This window comes from Peromyscus maniculatus, chromosome 10 (assembly GCF_049852395.1).
Source record: "Peromyscus maniculatus bairdii isolate BWxNUB_F1_BW_parent chromosome 10, HU_Pman_BW_mat_3.1, whole genome shotgun sequence".
NCBI classification, from domain to species: domain Eukaryota; kingdom Metazoa; phylum Chordata; class Mammalia; order Rodentia; family Cricetidae; genus Peromyscus; species Peromyscus maniculatus.
Genome location: NC_134861.1, coordinates 12234923 through 12252739, shown reverse-complemented (window position 1 = coordinate 12252739; position 17817 = coordinate 12234923). Strand labels below are relative to the sequence as shown.

General features: G+C 46.7%; 1 protein-coding gene across 1 annotated transcript in view; it reads left to right on the top strand.

Moving 5' to 3' along the window:
- Pkd1l1 (polycystin 1 like 1, transient receptor potential channel interacting) overlaps window positions 1–17817 on the top strand; it is a 127831-nt gene that overhangs the window by 32973 nt on the left and 77041 nt on the right. Inside the window, exons 11-16 of the mRNA XM_076546950.1 lie at window positions 2907–3113; window positions 6512–6693; window positions 9424–9642; window positions 11397–11557; window positions 14612–15075; window positions 16552–16603. Of these exons, the coding sequence (XP_076403065.1) occupies window positions 2907–3113; window positions 6512–6693; window positions 9424–9642; window positions 11397–11557; window positions 14612–15075; window positions 16552–16603 (1285 nt within the window). The remainder of the gene's footprint in view (window positions 1–2906; window positions 3114–6511; window positions 6694–9423; window positions 9643–11396; window positions 11558–14611; window positions 15076–16551; window positions 16604–17817) is intronic.

Below are 17817 nucleotides of genomic sequence, written 5' to 3'. Positions count from 1 at the left end.
CAGCTTGCTTTGAGTAGCTTTTTTCTTTTCTTTCTTTTTTGATTATATACGGAGTGATGGCATTTTCAGTCAAAAGGAAAATCGACACCAAAATGAAAAGAAATGACCAATTATATGCTGAGTACTAAATACAGAGCAGAAAAAAAATTCAGGCTGCCTTTTATTTCTTCCACTCCTTTGAGGGCTTTGATTTCAAGCAGTTTTACTTTCAGGTCAAAGGTGTTCAGCCTGACACTTGGGAATCAAAATTCGCTGCTGAGCATTTGCCAAAATACTTTCTCTGATGGATCAGCTGCCAGCCCCATGCCTCTCAGGTCCCAGCAGCCTCAGAGTGCAGTGGACTTCAAAGAGAGTATGGGGTTGCCCTGGGCAGGCTGTGGCCTTCAGGTGTCCATGTCCCTGGAGGCAAGACCTTTGTAGCTCTCGAGGCCAGCATTCCATGATGCCAGCCTGTTCTGTGCCCTCTGTGTGAGGGATGGACCAAAATGAGGGGTTCTAGGGGAAGACCACAGCTCACAATGCTCCAGCTGGAATTCTTGCTCTGTGGCAAAGCCGATACTGTCCTTTGTTTGATTTTGTTTTGTTTTAAGGAATATTTTGTTATTATTGTTGTCTTATTTCATTTATTTTTATTTTATTTTGAGACTGGGTATCACCATTTAGCCCAGGCTATCCGTGAATTCGTTGTGTTACCCAGGCTATCCCAACACTCTCAGTTTTCCTACCTCGGCTTAATCTGTAAAACATTTTCATTTGAGTTTTTCTATAAGAAAGGAAAACAATATTGATGACTCCATTTGTTTTTTATACTTCTTGTGTTTTCTAAAAGTATAAAGAAAAATGGAACTGTATGAAATCCAAACAGCAGGAGATAGGTGTATTTATTTTAAATGTTTTTATTGCATAAAAACATTTCTTTATTATTTTAAAATTATGTGAGTGTTATGGATATGTGCATATGAGTGCAGGTGCTTGCATGGCCAGCAGAGGGCATCGCGTACCCTGGAGCTGGAGTTATAGGAGAATATGCTTGCCCAGCATGACTACTGGGAGGAAAACTTAGTTCCCCTGCAAGAGCAGAAAACACTCTTAACCCCTGAGCCCTTTCTCCAGTTCCCTGCTCTTGTTTTGTTATATGTTGGGACAGAGAGAGAGAGAATTTTGAATATGTGTGTCTATCACAAAAAATTGAATCATTGTATTATAGCATGACCACGGTCTCTTATTACATCATCTTGACTTCTGATTTTTAATGATGACATATACTGGATCATATGTACAAATTCTACACCATTTCCCAGCATCCTCATTACTGAACCTTGATTGTTTCTAACTTTCTATTACTGCAAATAGCATGTGACCCTCTATGCACACGTCTTTAGCGTGAAACATTTTGGTGCACATATTTTTCTTCATGTCTTTAGTATCTCCATGTCACAGAGCTGAGGGACAGAATGCCTCTCAGGAAATGTATTTATTTGTGTCTCCCAGGTGCTACTGTGTACCCCAGTTTGCCAGCATGCAGAGCCAACTCCTACTCCAATGAAAATTGTATAGTTTTAATGTATTTCATCATTTTAAATGTGTATATAAGGTCTGAAAATTGAGAGTATTACAATTTGCCATTGCCCACGTGAGTCTGGAAGCTTTATTGCAAGTCCTATAGTGAAATCAGGTTTAGAGTAGAAACAATGAGAAGAATTGAACAGTGAACTAAATAGTGTAGAAAACTCGAAAGATAAATTTTCCAGTTATAAGACTAATAAATTCTTTCTTTTCCTATTTTTAAGCATTCTAGTCTTTATATCATTTATGTTTTCTTTATAATAAACTATATTTCAACTAAATTTTAAGATTAAATGTCCCAGTCAGTAGTGGGATGAGGAAAGCCAATGCCTTCTTTTATCTTTAGATACATTTTGTTAAAACTTTTCCATATATTTTATTTTCATCATATTTTCCCCCTCTCCCCCACTTCTTCCAGATCCTCCCCATCTCCCTATCCACCTAACTTCATTTTCTCTCTTTCAAAAGAACTAGAAAACAACAAAAATCAAAACATATAAACCAAAAAGAAAATCAAGAACAGGGAGATATTAAAACAAAACAAAGAAACACACAAAAATTTGGAGACTGTTTTGTGCTGACCAACTACTCCTGAGCATGGGGCTTGCCCTGGAGTACGGTCCTATGAGGAGAGGAAGGGGAACTGAAACAGGAGGATTAAATGGGGGAGGAAAATGTGATGGCTGTGTAAAAGAGGGAATATGGGGAGGGACACTAACATTATAGTTGCTAAATTCTTGGAATTCCCACTTCTCCATAGATTTTTCTCTTTCCAATTAAATGGAACCACCTCCAGGGGGAGCCCTTGCACCTAGCATCAGCCCCAGAACAGGAGGGGCCCAGGCTGGACAGTCTCCCTCCTAAGGTTGGCTCCCCTGGAATGCTTTTCCACATTCAGGGCAAATACCAAAGTTGGGCGAGGATGTTGAGGGGCGGATTATAGCTAGTTCCAGGGGATGGGGAAAAGGACGTAAGGATCTTGGGAAGAACAGCACAGCTCTGAGTACCATAATATACAAACAAATAACAGATAAACAATTAAATGAAATTCTAATGTAAGCAAATCGAGTAACCTTTTCCTTTGACATTTTTCCATCAGTTTAAAGCTTGAAAGGTTATGAGGATGTAAGTATAATACTTACTTTTCTTTTTATATTTCCAGTGTCTCCTTTTGTCTGTAAAATAAGTGCACTAATGCTATCTAAAGCCCAGTTCCAGGTCTCCTCCTGCAACTTCGCAGACAAATGATTGGGGACTCACAAGTGACACTTCCCAACAGCTTGCTGTACCCTCAGGGTTGGTGACCCTTCCCTGACATGACCTCTCCTGTCAATTCACAGATTTGGAGGTCTCAGCCCCTGAGACTTGCTGTGACATTTGAAGCTGCAGTTCTCTGTAACATTTCCCAAGGGCTTTCCTACTCCTGGAGTGTTGTGGATGCTGAGGCGACTGCTGTCACCCTCCATGCTGCTGTCCACACCCACAGACAGACCATCAGGCTCCCAAGCTACACGCTGGAGTGTGGGAACTACACCGCTGTGGCCAAGGTGGGCTCACTCACTGTTCCTCAAGCCCTGTCAAGCCAACCGACCCTTTCCACAAGCCCCAGAGAATGAAAGGGAAGTCTTTTCATTTTGTCTTGGTTTGGTTTGATTTGTTTGCTTGTTTGTTTGTTCTAAAAAGTGTGGGTAAGACTTTAAGAGAGATCTTTTATTTCAGCTAGAAAAGTGGCTCATTGGAGAAGAAACATTAGCTGTACTATGCAAGCAAGAGGAACTGAGTTCAAATACCCGACACCTACGTAAAACGGGCAGGCATAGCAGTGTGCAGTGTGCGCCTGTAACCCCAGTATTTGTGGGGGGAGGCAAAGACAGATGAATCCCTCATGGTCTAGGCTGCTGCATGCATCACACACACACACACACACACACACACACACACACACACACACACACACACACACACCTGTTAATTTCCCCCAGAGAATATATGTTCTAATGTTGGTCAAGTAATCAATGAAAATCTACCTTTTTAAAGACACCTTTCCTGTGCACCTACTTTGAATAAACCCTGTGCTGATGGAGGAATGGAAGGATATTGATGCTGCCATTTAAGGGTTAAGAACGGAAGATGTCCACCAGAGGGCAGGGCCATGAGAGAAGTACCTCAGCCAGTTCTATGTTTGGGGCTGGAAAATGATATAGAATCACATGAGGGTAGAAAAAGGAAGTCATCGCTTTGAGTAGCTTCATGAAGGAGGGCCGTGAACAGTGTTCACAGATGTAGAAACAGGACAGAGTGGCCACAGGTTGGCCTAGTGCAGTGACTAGAACCAGGAAGAAGGCCCAGGGGTCAGATTGTAGTGCAGTGGGAAGACCAGGATGAGGAAGTGCTCTTTGGGACCCAAATCTCTGCAATGGAGGGGGGGGCATGTTTTCACTGTGTGAAGTACCTAGTCCCGTAGAGGACTGGTCCTAGCCCAGGTCTCAGGAAGCTCATCAGAAAGTGCCCAAACACCCAAATTTACCTTTGTATCCCTCAAAGAAACAAGTCTACAGGGCCTGTTGTGAACAGTGGCTCATTTTCTCACTGTTCCTTGATGATCTCGTTAAGAACCAGATGCTGACAACTGGCTGGGTGACACAGGGCCATGGCTTATGCTCTGAGAAGCCCTGTGTTGGTTGTAGGTGGCAGAAAAATCCTTCTTCTAAGCAGGGTGTATGGTTCTCTTTGGAAACATTGACTGAGAGGTAGCAGATTTTATTTTCATGAGAGCAGATTCCTAGAGTGATGCCTTTAGGTCATCCTGATCCTGTCATAGTCTAGAGGAAGCCCCCAGGTTGCTATGGGAACTGGCCTGTTTCAGCCCTCATGTGTTGGTGCCCTGGTAGAAACATGAGAAGGTGGAGAATGTTCCTAGATGGGGCCTACCTAAGACAGTTTGCCTTCTCAGATAAGCCCCATACTGGTGTGAACTTGGCTTTGCAGATGGCTAAGTACTGATGTCACTTTTAGAAGACATCACCATTATTTTGGATTCTTCATTAATAGCAGGTCAGAAGGAAAGAGGTTGAAGCCAAGAGGTCTCCTTCTGTACATGTCGGGAGACTATGGGTCTCAGATTATAGCCAAGGAGATGGGTAAAATACTGAACGAATAAGCCCAGGCTCTCATATAGCTGCTAGAAGGGTAAGGGCTCATGGCTGGGGCCAGTATCCATCCCCTATTCACTATCTGTTGGCTCATCTGCTCATTCGCTGTATCCGACTCTCTAGCAGGTGCCCTGTCTGTGTCTCGGATTGGCGACCCTCTGATGAAGCATTTTTTCTGCCTGCTCTCATCGGTTTGTGATACTCGGGTGTCAGACCTCAGGTTCCTGCCCCTGACACCGTTGCCCCTTCCACAGCAGCTCCACTGGCCTTCACAGACATGACAGCTGCTCAGAACTTGCTCGTCCCTGCAGTGTGTAGCAAGAACAGGCTAGGGTTTAAGAACAGGCTAGGGTGTATGAGGATGCTTCAGCTGCACATTATTTCTCATTGTGGCAACATGCCAGACAAAGGCGACTTAAGGCAGGGTTGATTTGGGTTCTCGATGAAAGGGTACAGTCCATCACGGTGGTGAGGTGTATGACATGAGTGTAAGGTGGCCGGTCACATCGTATCCTCACTGGGGAAGCAGAGACAGTGTAACGCTCACTTTGCTCTCTCCTTGGCACTCTTCCTGGATCACAATGTATGCCCTGCCAACATTCAGGGTGGTCTTCTCTCCCCAGTTCACCCGTTCTGGAAACACCCGTAGGAACACACTCCAGAGTGTTTCTGTGATGACTCTAAATCCAGTTCAGTTGATGATGAAGACTAATCCTCATGGACGTATCATCTATCCATCATCTCTAGTCCTGCTCAGGGGAGTGGCCAGCAGACAGCTCAAGTGACCATAGAAAGACAATCCAGAGTGGAGGCTGAAACCCAGAGAAAGGCACAGCAATTGTTGCATGTGTATTTTTTTTCCAAATATCATCAAGATTTTTAAAGAATACTTTGAATGAATACCGACCTTCCTTGCAACATGTTTTAGTAATTCTAAGCTTAAAAATATTCCTCATATATTTAAATTGCATTTCTCAGAGACCATTGTGTGTTTTACCCCCACCTCCTTGGCTGTCTCCTGAAATGCACAGAAGGGGAACCTTCTGGCTTCACTATGAACCCCTTTCCTTCCTAACAGATGGAAAAGGGTAAAGGGAGCCAACAAATGCCAAGACCATGGAGAAACTTACTGTTGACAGTAGAGGTTTGAAAACTGCCAGCCATGTGTACACAGGGAGCATGGGTATTTGAGTCATCACAAAGTTCACACACTTTGTCTTACTTTGCTTTCTAGTGCCATGATAAACACCAAAACCAAAAACAAGTTGGGAAGGAAAGGGTTTATTTGGCTCACATATCCTGAATCACAGACCATTGAGGGAAGAAGTCAAGGCAGGAACTCAAAGCAGAAACCTGGGGCAGAAACTAAAGGAGAGACTGTGGAGAAATATTGCTCACTTTTCCTGGTTCATTCAGTTTGCTTTCTTATACACCCCAGGACCACCTGTCTAGGGATGGTGCCACCCACAGTGGCCTGGGCCCTTCTACATCAATCACCACTTAAGAAAATGCTTCACAGGCTTGCCTATGGGCAAATCTGATGGGGGCATTTTCTAAATTGAGACTTACTCTTCTCTAACCACTCTAGCTTGTGTCAAGTTGACAAAAATACTGACCAACACACACCTAGATAACTCTCCATTTAGGCAGACTTAGATATTAAAAGATCCATGCTCTTCCCTCCAGCCATATCCTCAGATGAACACTGTCGGTGACTACTGTAGTTAGATGTATAGGTCCAGAAAGCATCTGTTTTGCTCTCATGTGCTACCCCCTTGCCTTTGGTCTCTCAGGTTCAGATCAAGGGAAGCATAGTATATAGCAACTACTGTGTTGGTGTGGAGGTTCGAGCCCGGGCTCCTGTCAGCGTGATCTCTGAAGGCACACACATCTTCATCCCCAGGTCCACCACAACCTCCATCATCCTCAGAGGGGTCCAGTCCTATGACCCTGACAGCCCAGGAGCTGCTCTTAGGTAAGAACACAGAGCTGTGAGGCTCTCAGGCGCCTACTTCTTCAAACTCTGGCTCAGGAATATTAGGAGAGTTAGTCTGGGAATTCTGCCAACATAATTTGAGACACTTATGTGTAGCAGCTTTCTTTAGTTGAAATGCTTTAGTCATTAGCCAATATAGGAAAGTGTGAGTATCTTGTTTAAGGTAATACTTAAAATTCGATATTGGAATGCACGTTGTAAATGCTCCCCTTTCACTGGGCCTCCTTAGTCAGATGCCCTTGTGTGGGGGAGGCAAAGGGCTGCCTGTAGAGTAGTGTGGTTCCACTCTGCGGTCCCAGGCTCTGGCCCAGAAAGCCCAACAAGAGGGCCTTTCCCAGTCTTCTGAGGTGGTCCTCTACCTTCTGGCATTCACCCTCTCTGCAAACAGCCCTCCCATAGCCCCAGACTCACGTCCTCCACCAATCTGCTCTGTGCTGTGCATGGCCACTACCTGTGTGCCCCTTTCCTGTGCCTCAAATCACCCAGCCACAAACTCCACATCTTCCCACTGTCTTCCCCACCTCTGTCCAGGAAACAGTGTTTTTTTTTTTTTTAAGTTAAAAATGATTTTTATACAATATATTCTGATCACCGTTTCCCCTCCCTCATATCATCCCAAATCCTTCCCCCTCCCCACACATCCAAATCCATGCCCCTGCCCTTGTCTCTCAAACAGGTAAATAAACCAGAACAAAAAAAAAATAAGAAAGAAAAAGCACAAGAAACATATATACATGCTAACACACACACACAAATAAAACCCATGAAAACACAAAACCAGAAACCATAACTAACATACAAGCAAAAGCTCAGTTAGGTTGAAAAACAAAACAAAACAAACAAACAAAAAAACTGTCCAAACTAAGCAATATAAGAAAAAAAAAAAAACAACTCCAAAAGTACCATTGAATTCATTTTGTGTTGCCCATCTACTGCTGCCCCTAACTGTGATTTGTATACACAGTGAGGCTCTATGGAAGGAAACTGAATGTTCCCTTTTGAGCATTTGTCCATTAGAGATAGCTTCTTGTTTGGGATGGGGGTTCATGTCCACTTCCCTCTCTTAGTGCTGGGACCCCAAGGAAACGTTTCTTCTAGTCACTCAGACCAAAACTTTCCTCAGAGTCTTTAGCGTCTTTCTCTCTCACACTCTGTGTCTCCTCTGTCAGGAAATCTCATTAGGTCTCCCATAGGAACCAGCGCCCCCCGCCCCCCACTTCCCCTGCATTGCCTGGGTGGAGCCACCAGGGCCTCAGTTTACGTCCATTCTCAACTGCAGCCAATCCTCCAAGACAGGATGTTGTTTTCTAGAAAAGGTTAGATGCCCTTACTTCCCTGCTCTGACCTTCTTCACCCCCATTTGACTCAGAGGGGAAGCCACTGTCCTGTCTGCCACGAATCCTGTCTTAACCTTACTCCCCACTCATGTGGCTGCTGTTCATTGCCTTCCTTCATTGAGTTTAAGTTCAGAGCAGCAGGACCCTCACTGGATACATCCCTGCCCCGTGCCTGACAGCAGAGAGGTCCCTATGTTGTTGTAACGCCTGCTGTGATCCTGCGTGGTTGCCACACCCAAGTGTGGGATTTGGTGCTTCATTAGTGCATCGGAGGCGAGAGGTGCCCCTCCCCACTCCAGCTGTGCACACGCTGTAGACACAGCTCTCAGCTACCAGTTCTTCACCCCCCAAGCCAGACAGACCAAGGCTGTGTCTCCATCATCTTCACACCGTCAAGTATTAGGACTCATCATAGTGCCTGAAAACACGAGAGCTCGGGGTCTCCTGCTAATGTGCTTCTGGGCAGTAAGGAATCTTTTGGAGGGAATCATGGGACGGTTTCTCTGTGCAGCTTGAGAACGGCACTGGACACTGAGTTCTGGTGTGCCCCAGGGATGCCTCTTCCCAGCGGAGGTTAAGAGGCTGCTGCAGTACCCCCTCAGAATGCAGTACCTGCAGGCTAAACACGGAAATGGACTTTTAAAGGCTCAACGGCAGTTCAGGTTTAAGAGACACTTAGGGAAGCGGGTTGCCATGGTGAGACTGGCCCAGCTTGCCAGTGCCTTTCCATACCGTTTCCTGCCTGCCACATGCCTGTTTAAATGTGTCTCCCTCTGTGGATTAAGATCTGCTCAAAGCTGGGGTGATGCCGTCTCCCACTCCACCCCGATGGTGCAACCATCTTCGTCTTGTGGCTCAAGCAATTATCAGGTTCCAGGGAGATGGTGAGATGGAAAGAGAATGAGCTCGAGGTTCCTGCTGGCCCCACTTTTCACCAGCCCTGAGTGAAACAGGGCAGCTCCCCCAAGGCCTCTACCAAGGTGTTTCCTTCCTAAATGTGGGATAGTGTGACCTTCCTGTCTTTCCGTGTGGCGGTGTCTCAAAGACGAGATGCAGCGCTGGCAGAGTCAGCGTGAGGGATTCCTTCTAGGAACTGCAGGGCTGTGTTACTTATGAGCAGGGGGAGTCACCAAACACAGGGAGGGTAAGGAGTGAGTGGACAGAGTGGCTCCAGGGCCAGGGTGCAAGACACAAGGCAGCCGGAAGCAGAACTCTAGGTGGAGTACGGTGGTCTTTGTGCCAGGGAGTGGGAGAGACAGGCCCAGCTCCTGTCACTGATGTCAAGGAGTGAGGGGTATCATTTCTTCCCAGCCACATGTGCCTTTAACACACAGTGATGCTGACCACGCCCCTCCAATGGCTTCTTCAACAGGTATCACTGGACCTGCACTGCAGCCAGCTTGCCAACGTCCTGCTTTGAGGACTCTACTCCATACCAAGTGGACACTCAGGCTCCTGCCATTTCCTTCCCAGCAAAATGGCTCAGTGAATGCTGTGACCAGTTTCTTGTGACATTGACAGTCTCCAGCAATGGACGGAACTCTTCGCAGGCTGTGATATTCCTGTCCACCCATCCTGACCCAGACTTCAGGTACCCTTGCCCTGGTCATATGTAGCTGAGCACTCTGGCTGGTGACGGCAGCTTGAAAGGAGTCTGTGTCTATGGAGAACAGTGTAAAGTTAGGCCATGTGGGGACCACACCACTAAGGAAGAAGGTGGTGGCCAGGGAGGGGGTAGCGTCTTGGATAACTCTGCTGTCTCTTGGGCTAACAGTGACACATCAGTGACTCTAAATGATATTGCCAGTGGGTCTGTCCTGTTACAGCACCCAGCCCCAAGATGGAACACCAATGCTTGAGGATGATGTTAGAGGGTGGTAAGGCAATCTGATTTCCAGACTTGGGAGACTTCTGGGGATTGCAGGATTGAAGGGATGCAAGTGCAGGTCCAGTTGTGACATCTTAGAGCATGAGGGATTACAAAGTGATGCTAAGAACCCATAAGCTCTTCATCACCAAGGCTACCAAAGTACTCATGTGTACAGCCCCAGAGACCAAAAGCAGGTACCAGGACTTGAGTTGAGCAGCCAGGATATGCAAGAACACAGAAGCCTCTGGGTTCCCCCCTTCAAGGTCTAGGTTATATGTGACTGAACAGGGGCTGAATTCCAGGGGAACCAACTTTGGGAATAGCACACGATTTACACATTCCTGAGACTAGCACACCTGAACACTTACGAATAGTTTATTTCTGGAATTTTCCATTTAATGTTTCAGATGTTGATTGACTGCAAGTAACTGAAACTATGGACAACAGCTACTGCATACATGTGTATAGAGAGAGAGAGAGAGAGAGAGAGAGAGAGAGAGAGAGAGAGAGAGAGAGAGAGAGAGAGAGAGAGAGAGAGAGAGACAGAGAGAGAGACAGAGAGAGAGACAGAGAGACAGAGAGACAGAGAGAGAAACATGTGACAGGCTGATTTCCTTTGAGGAAGCAGCAGTCCTGCCCTGCCCTGGTCCTTCTTGCCTCCTCCACTTGGCATTACATGGTGAAGCCATGGCTTGGGATGTGTCGTGAATCCTGCATACCACTTAGAAAGTCTTCTTTGTACTCAGCCTTTTAAAGAATCCTCACATCCTATAGGAAAGGAATCCACATGACGAGGTCCAACATATTCTCTCACACCACCTTATGATGTCCCAAAGAGCCAGAGTTCATGAAATGCCTTTTAGGACTCATCCCTGGGACAGAAAAGAGCCTGGAGAGATTGCCAGGTTGTAGCTATAGTGACTCAGAAACGTGTGTATGAAATGTGGGACTGGGTAAGGTATGGTCCCGTGGGCATTGTAGGGCATGGGGCAGCTCATGACCCAGTAGCCCTGCCCAAGTGAGAGGCAAAGCTGAGCCAGATGGCTGTGGCAAAGGCAGGTGTCTTGGAAAGGCCCAGGTGTAAGTGGGTTATAGCTATGGAATCAAGCATGTGGTGAAAAGCTAAAGAGATAACTCAGGTATTGACTTCTGCATTTGGATAGCATGGCCGGAGCTGAGGCTGAGTGACAGAGAGAATAAAGCCCAGGACTATTTGACATGGAGGAAGTCTCACAGCTTCCCTGAACTTGGGAAGGTGTGGATGTGCTCGTCTGGTGAATTAGGTCAAACCATGCTGTGTGAAGTGTGGAAGCTGGTCACATGGTCTGTGCTCCCCTACACAGGTTCTGATGAAACATTCAGTTCTCATAATACAGAGCCAGGACAGATGGTCCAAACATGGCCATCCCAAATGCATTCAGCCTAAGGATGCACATGGTATTTTCCTACAACATCAAAGTGATTGCCTGTTCCAGATTCGTCCACATCTCATGGGTCAATTTTAGAGACATCCGTGTAAACTGGAATGAAGAACTGTCTCTCAGAGCTGTGTGTGAAGACTGTGGAGATGTAGCCGACCTCACTTATTCCTGGGATCTCTTCCTAGTCAATGCAACAGAAAAGAATACAGTGGAAGGTAACGTGGTTACTCTTTTTCTGAGGAATGAAAAAGCTCAGGGTTGTTCTGTAATTGATGAACCAATGCATCTAACCTAACCAAGGCTAGGACTTCATCTCACTTCAGCCCTCCAGATACCTAGTGATGGTCCAAAAATTGTTTCTCACATATGTGCTCTAAGGAGGCTGGGCCCAGACTCACTTGGGTTGTTTTATTGGTTGAGAATCACAGGAAGCCATTGCAAAGGATCTGTGATGAAGCTCACAATCCAGAGCTGTGGCCCTTGGAACCGTGACATATGTGGTGGGTCTGTGCTCCACTTTCCTGACATGCAGCTCCTAAAATCTTTGGCCTCTTCAGTATGACAGTGCTTTTATATGCTAATGAGCTGACAGGTGGCTAGGAGCCCCTGAGTATCTTTGAGGTGAGGCTTGACCATCCCAAACATTGGAGCAGGATGATGCAATCCACCATGTCTGTGTAACAAAGCTTCCAGTAGACCCCTGTAAGGGTCACTGGTGGAGGGTGGAGTTCCAGAAAGGGGCGGCGGCTCAGGCCTCCGCTCACACACCTCACCCTGTGAACCTCTGAGCCTGTATCCTCTGTAACATCATTTATAGTTGGTCTGTGAATGTGTTTCCCTGGACTATGTGAGCTTCCGTAAGAGGGGATAATGGGAACTCCTGTTTAGCTTCAAAGAACCATAAAACCACGTGGGCATTCAGAGGCAGGATAGGTGGAGAACCAAGCTCTCAGGCTGTGTCATCCAGTGCAGTGGCCGGGTAGACAGCATGAGGACTGGATTGGAGGACGCCAGCTGATGATGCTTCAGAGTGGCTTGCTGCTAGTGGGGAGACATTTCCATATCATGTGGGCATCTAAGAAGCCGTCTGTGTGGTGAGACTAGATGAGCTGAGTCTGAGCCCGTCTTATCTGCCCACTCCCTCCTGACCTGCCTCTCTGGGACAGATGCCCAGCAGGAGCTGGTTCTAGCTTTCAGTCTATACTGCCAAATACTTAGGTGAATGATGGTGATCCAATGTGTCACTCTAAATGGGAAACTGATGAGGCGCACTGAGCACGGGAACAGAGTTTATTTAAGTCCCAGTGAAGATGGCTACAGGGAGAAAACAGGAACTGTCGTTACTCAGAGTAAGTGCTCCTGAAATGACACCAGAGGGTCTCTGGTGTTTACACCCTAGGGCAGGCATTGCATATCAAACTGGTTGTTAGAATTGCATTGGTCAGTAGCAAGAGCACAGGATGTGGACCAGCAGTGATGTGAGGCATTCCAGAAGTAAGGGAGGAGCTTCACTATGATGTGTGTTGTTTCCTCCATGTTAGGATGTCTGAAAAAATCCACAGGCTGATTGGAATGACCCGGGGGTCTGTGGTCTCAGGCCTCACATTGGCCTGGGCTGAAGAATGTTGTGAACTTGTTCTTACCCCCTTGTTCATCCTTTCTCATACTGTTTCACAGAGTAGTGGGATGCTGAGGAGTGAGGCTGAGTTTCAACAGAGAGTGACGCAGAAGAGCTGGGTTTCTGTGCTGGAATATCCAGCACTGCTCAGCCCCCGCTGGCTGGCTGCCATGTTTTCTTTAGTCCATCTGAGGCTCTTAGAAAACCTTTTAAAGCAGAGCGTATAGTACCCCCCAACACTCACACACAATGGGAACATCCAGTGGGATTGTGTCCCACATTGCAGGAGAGGGGCTTCTGAATTCTTTAAGACAAACTAGACCTCCCTGAATCAAAGGCCAGAGTGTAAGTGAGGACCTGTGGTAGCGACCCTGACAATAGTTAAGCTACAACAAGGCCAGTGCTGCCTGAGGTTGATGTGTCGCAGAGAATTCTGAATAGGGTTCCCATCATCCCCGCTTGCAGTAGCTCATGGAACACAGGGAAACAAACCACTAGTTCACTGTAAAGGACACCACAGAGGACAGAGATGGAGAGGTCCGTGCTGGTCAAAAACAAAAGCTGCCTTTTAAGGAAGCTCTTTCTGTCTGTGAATTTTTGTTGTTTTTGATCCTTTATCATAATTCCTAGAGATGCTTTTTAGAATTATTTACTGAATCCTCAATGTCAGGGAGGGGAATGATGAGTGGGAGAAATTCCTTCCAGAATACACAGTCACTCACACAGTGGGCTCCAGAACCTGGTAGGGTGACCCTCTAGTCTGAATGTAGACAGGAGAGAGCAAGTTCCAGGGAAGGAATAGGGAGTTCCTTTTCCTTCTTGCTCATATTTAGGTTATATATTGGCTCCCACAGCACCAGTCCAGAACCGTGTGCCAGGGCCTTGCTCTGAGCATCAGGTTTCCATGTTAGGCTCATTTAAAGCAGAGTAGTGTTTCCCCAGGAAGATGCGAACAAGTGTTCATTCACCCCAGCTAGGGCACCAAGATACACCACTGATGAGTCTATTCAAGTCAGGGGCATCAATGAAGGGCTAGTGACAGGCGCGTAGGTGACTTAAAAACAGGTATGCCACCCAAAAGGCCACCCCAGCATGGGCGATGACTCATGAATGCTGCCACACTGCAATCCCACCCTATGCACTCTAGTGCCCACCCCCAGACCACCTGCGGTTGGGAGAAATGGCTGGAATGCCAGGTGAGAATCCTGGGGCCTGGCTCCCTGCTTCTACTAGAGAGCTTTGGCAGCCAAGTCCCCACTGTCTCTGTGCTTCTTGTGTTTCCATGACTACGGAGGTTACTGCAGCAACCTCAGCCCCGTGAGGGCAATGGTCACCCCAAGCTCACAGGAAATATCTTTACCCACCAACCTGTATGTGTTTTTATTTTTAACGTGTGTGTGTGTGTGTGTGTGTGTGTGTGTGTGTGTGTGTGTGTGTGTGTGTGTGTGTGTTGGATGGGGATGTCATAGTGCATATATTACAAAACTTCTGGTTATCAGATTAAGGTCACCAAGCTTCTGCAGCAAGCACCTTTACCATACCAGCTGAGCCATCCTGCACTGGCCCCATAGCCTGCATATTTAAAAAAACAAACAAAACATATCCTGTATTTTCAGTGCGGAATTTTAACCCTGTCACACCTGTGTTTAAGTTCCCTTCTGTAGCACCGTGGGGCTGCTGGGCGCTTCAGCATTTGGGGACATTAAGAAGTTGTCTAAGTCAGACCTGCAGTCAAGCCCCAGAGGATCACAGACACTACACTCACTAGAGCGGTCACCTATGCCCCTGAGCTGGTCAGCTCTTCACAACCTGGGAAGCATTTCCACTGAGTCCATGGCAGGTGGCCACCACATTTCTGCTGGGGGTTCCATGGCAGGCTCAGGGGAGCCTATGGAGGATGACAGCTCACTGAGTCCAGCACCAGGTTCCCTGGAGGAGGAAGCTTTTATGATGAGCACCCCAGAGGGAAGCTGGTCCCCTTCCAGCTCCTCTCCTGCCTCTGATGGTAAGTGCCACCATCTCTACACATTGTCCCTTGTATCTAGACACCAGACTCACCTGGGAAGCAGTGAATGGAATGGGACAGTCACCCCCACCTTTGTCCTGAGTCTAAGAGTACTATGTTCATACTCAGTGCAGAGCCCAGTTCCAACCTCAGGGTAATAAAATAGTATTTTGTTTTTGTTATTTTGAGATAGGATCTAATGTAGCCCAAGCCTTCAATTCCTTATGTAGTTAAGGCTTGAATCCCTGATCCTCCTGTCTTCAATGTTCAAGCACTGGCATTATTGGCATGTGCCACTATGGCCCAGCTTAGGGATAGTTTGTTCTTGACCCAAATATGAGTGACAGTGGTCCAGGAACACAAAGGTTATATACTCTTAATGATGTGTTCCACAGTGAACGTGGTTACATGATATTTGATTAGTTGTTATTATTATACAAAAAAGAAAGTTGTATAGGGAGAGGGAACCACAGTCAGGTAGGGGAAAAGTCCTGACAACATTTTTAGCTGTGGATTGGTAGCAAATAGTCCTCTGCTGAGAATACATTTTTTTTTTTTTTTTTTTGGTTTTTCGAGACAGGGTTTCTCTTTGTAGCTTTGTGCCTTTCCTGGAGCTCACTTGGTAGCCCAGGCTGGCCTCGAACTCACAGAGATCCGCCTGGCTCTGCCTCCCGAGTGCTGGGATTAAAAGCGTGTGCCACCACCGCCCGGCATACGCCACCACCGCCCGGAGAGAATACATTTTAAAGGTTTTACTGATACTCAAAAAGGTGTTTAGTCAGACATGGTAGTGAATAATGAATGATGATTTTAAGGGACTAAAACATGGTTTGGATAGTTTGGCTCTGATCTGAAAAATTCTAACTCTGCACAATCATGAAGTTCTAATCCTCTGGCCTTACAGGATCTTGGGGGTGGGGGAGGGGCTTGAGTCTACAGCGTTCAGCACTCACTAATTGTGTCTTCAAATGACACGCAATTTTTCCTTCTTGTGTAGATTTTGAAGCCTACTATAGTGACATCCAAGAAGACGTGCCGTCCCTAGGAAGACAGCCAGGTGACCACTTTTACGATTGTCCCCATGTAGAACAGCCCTGCACCCAGGCTCACTATGCACCAGCCCTCCTGGATGCTCCAAGTTTGTCCTTCTATCAAGGCTACCTAAAACTCCCCCAGGGAATTTTCAAACAGAGACTGTGAGCTCCTCTTCCTGGCACAGACCTCTCTCCTGGCCCACTTACTGCTGCATATTTTGAACCCTCTGCTCCCACACTTCCTGTGGTCTCAGGCCCAACAGTAGGCGATCCAGACCCGAGGTGCCTTGCATGGCGACCATCAGCTGGTGGGCCTCCCTGACTGCCATCTCCACCTTGCCTCCTTGCTCATCATCCTCCTTGCAGGTTCCCTCTCCCTCCCCTCTTTGAATTCTCCCTCAGCACTGTGATGACCCCCATCAGTTCACTGTTTCTACCCCTACCTCTTCTAAGCAGGTGGCTTCTGGGTCAACAATGTCTTTCTGTGTCTATCTCATATACACTTGACATCCTCACAAAAACTTCACGACTAGCTTATGCTTGTGTCCCCAGAATCATCTTGATGCCCAGTGCATCATTGAACACAGGATGATCAACGTGTCATGTAAAGAGGTGTATGATCAGTTGGTGATCTATGTTTCTGAAGAATAGACAGACAAGGAGTAAACACTGGCTCTACCTATCCAGTGAAAGATAGATAATTGGAGTGTGCTATATCTCCCAAATGAATGGGCAGGTGACTAATTTGTTGTCAGAACAGGCAGATAATGAATAGCTGACTTATTTTTAGAGTGATTAAATGGTTAGGTTAATATGTTGGTCCTCTGATTCACTGCCTCTGACTTAGAGTTTTTTTCAGCCCCTCTTGTCCCTCCTGTGTGTCATACTTCTTTGTATGAGGTTCTCTTCATAGGTGACCATATGACTAGGGATTGGCTAGATCAGAACAGGTGACATCTTTCTAGCCAGAAAGGCAGGTTTTGCTGCTGTTTGATTTATTTGTAGGATATGAAGACACAACTACATTGGTTACTGGTTTTTGCCTCATGGTTTCACAGGGTTTGGGTTACAGTCACTTGGCCCCATGCCCCTGGGTAGAAAGTCATGTCAGTGGGCGTATATAAAGGGGGTTTTCTCTTCATGGTGGACAGCATACCACCAAGGATCCACCCCCAGTGAGCTCTTCACAACTAGGTTCTATTTTCTAAACTTTCCAGAACCTCCAAAAATAGCAGCACCAGCAGCTAGGAACTGAGCATTTAACATGGGCCTGTGAGGATAACTTCATATTCAAGCCATAAAAACCATACATAAAAAACTAAAACATATAATATATACACAGATCTGTGTCAGGGCTCCCGCTTAGGCATGGCAGGTGCTGAGTCAGTAATAGCAAATGGACAACATAGACATTATCTTACCCTGTTCACAGCATGACTCTTTCTGACAGGAGTCATCCTAATTCCTTCAGAGTTTCTGGGACTCTGTCTTCTTTCCATGGCCTTCTTTGAAGTCTTCAGTCAGTCTAGCACTGTCCCCTGACATTCCTCCCCAGACTATGCTGTGGCTTTCTGCCTCTGTGCTTGCTGCCTGCAATCATACCCCCTCCACACAGCAGCCACGCTGCCTGCAATCATGCCTCCACACAGCAGCCACGCTGCCTGCAATCACACCTCCACAGCAGCCATGCTGCCTGCAGTCAGACCTCCACACAGCAGCCATGCTGCCTGCAATCAGACCTCCACACAGCAGCACACTGCCTGCAATCATGCCTCCACACAACAGCATACTGCCTGCAATCAGACCTCCACACAGCAG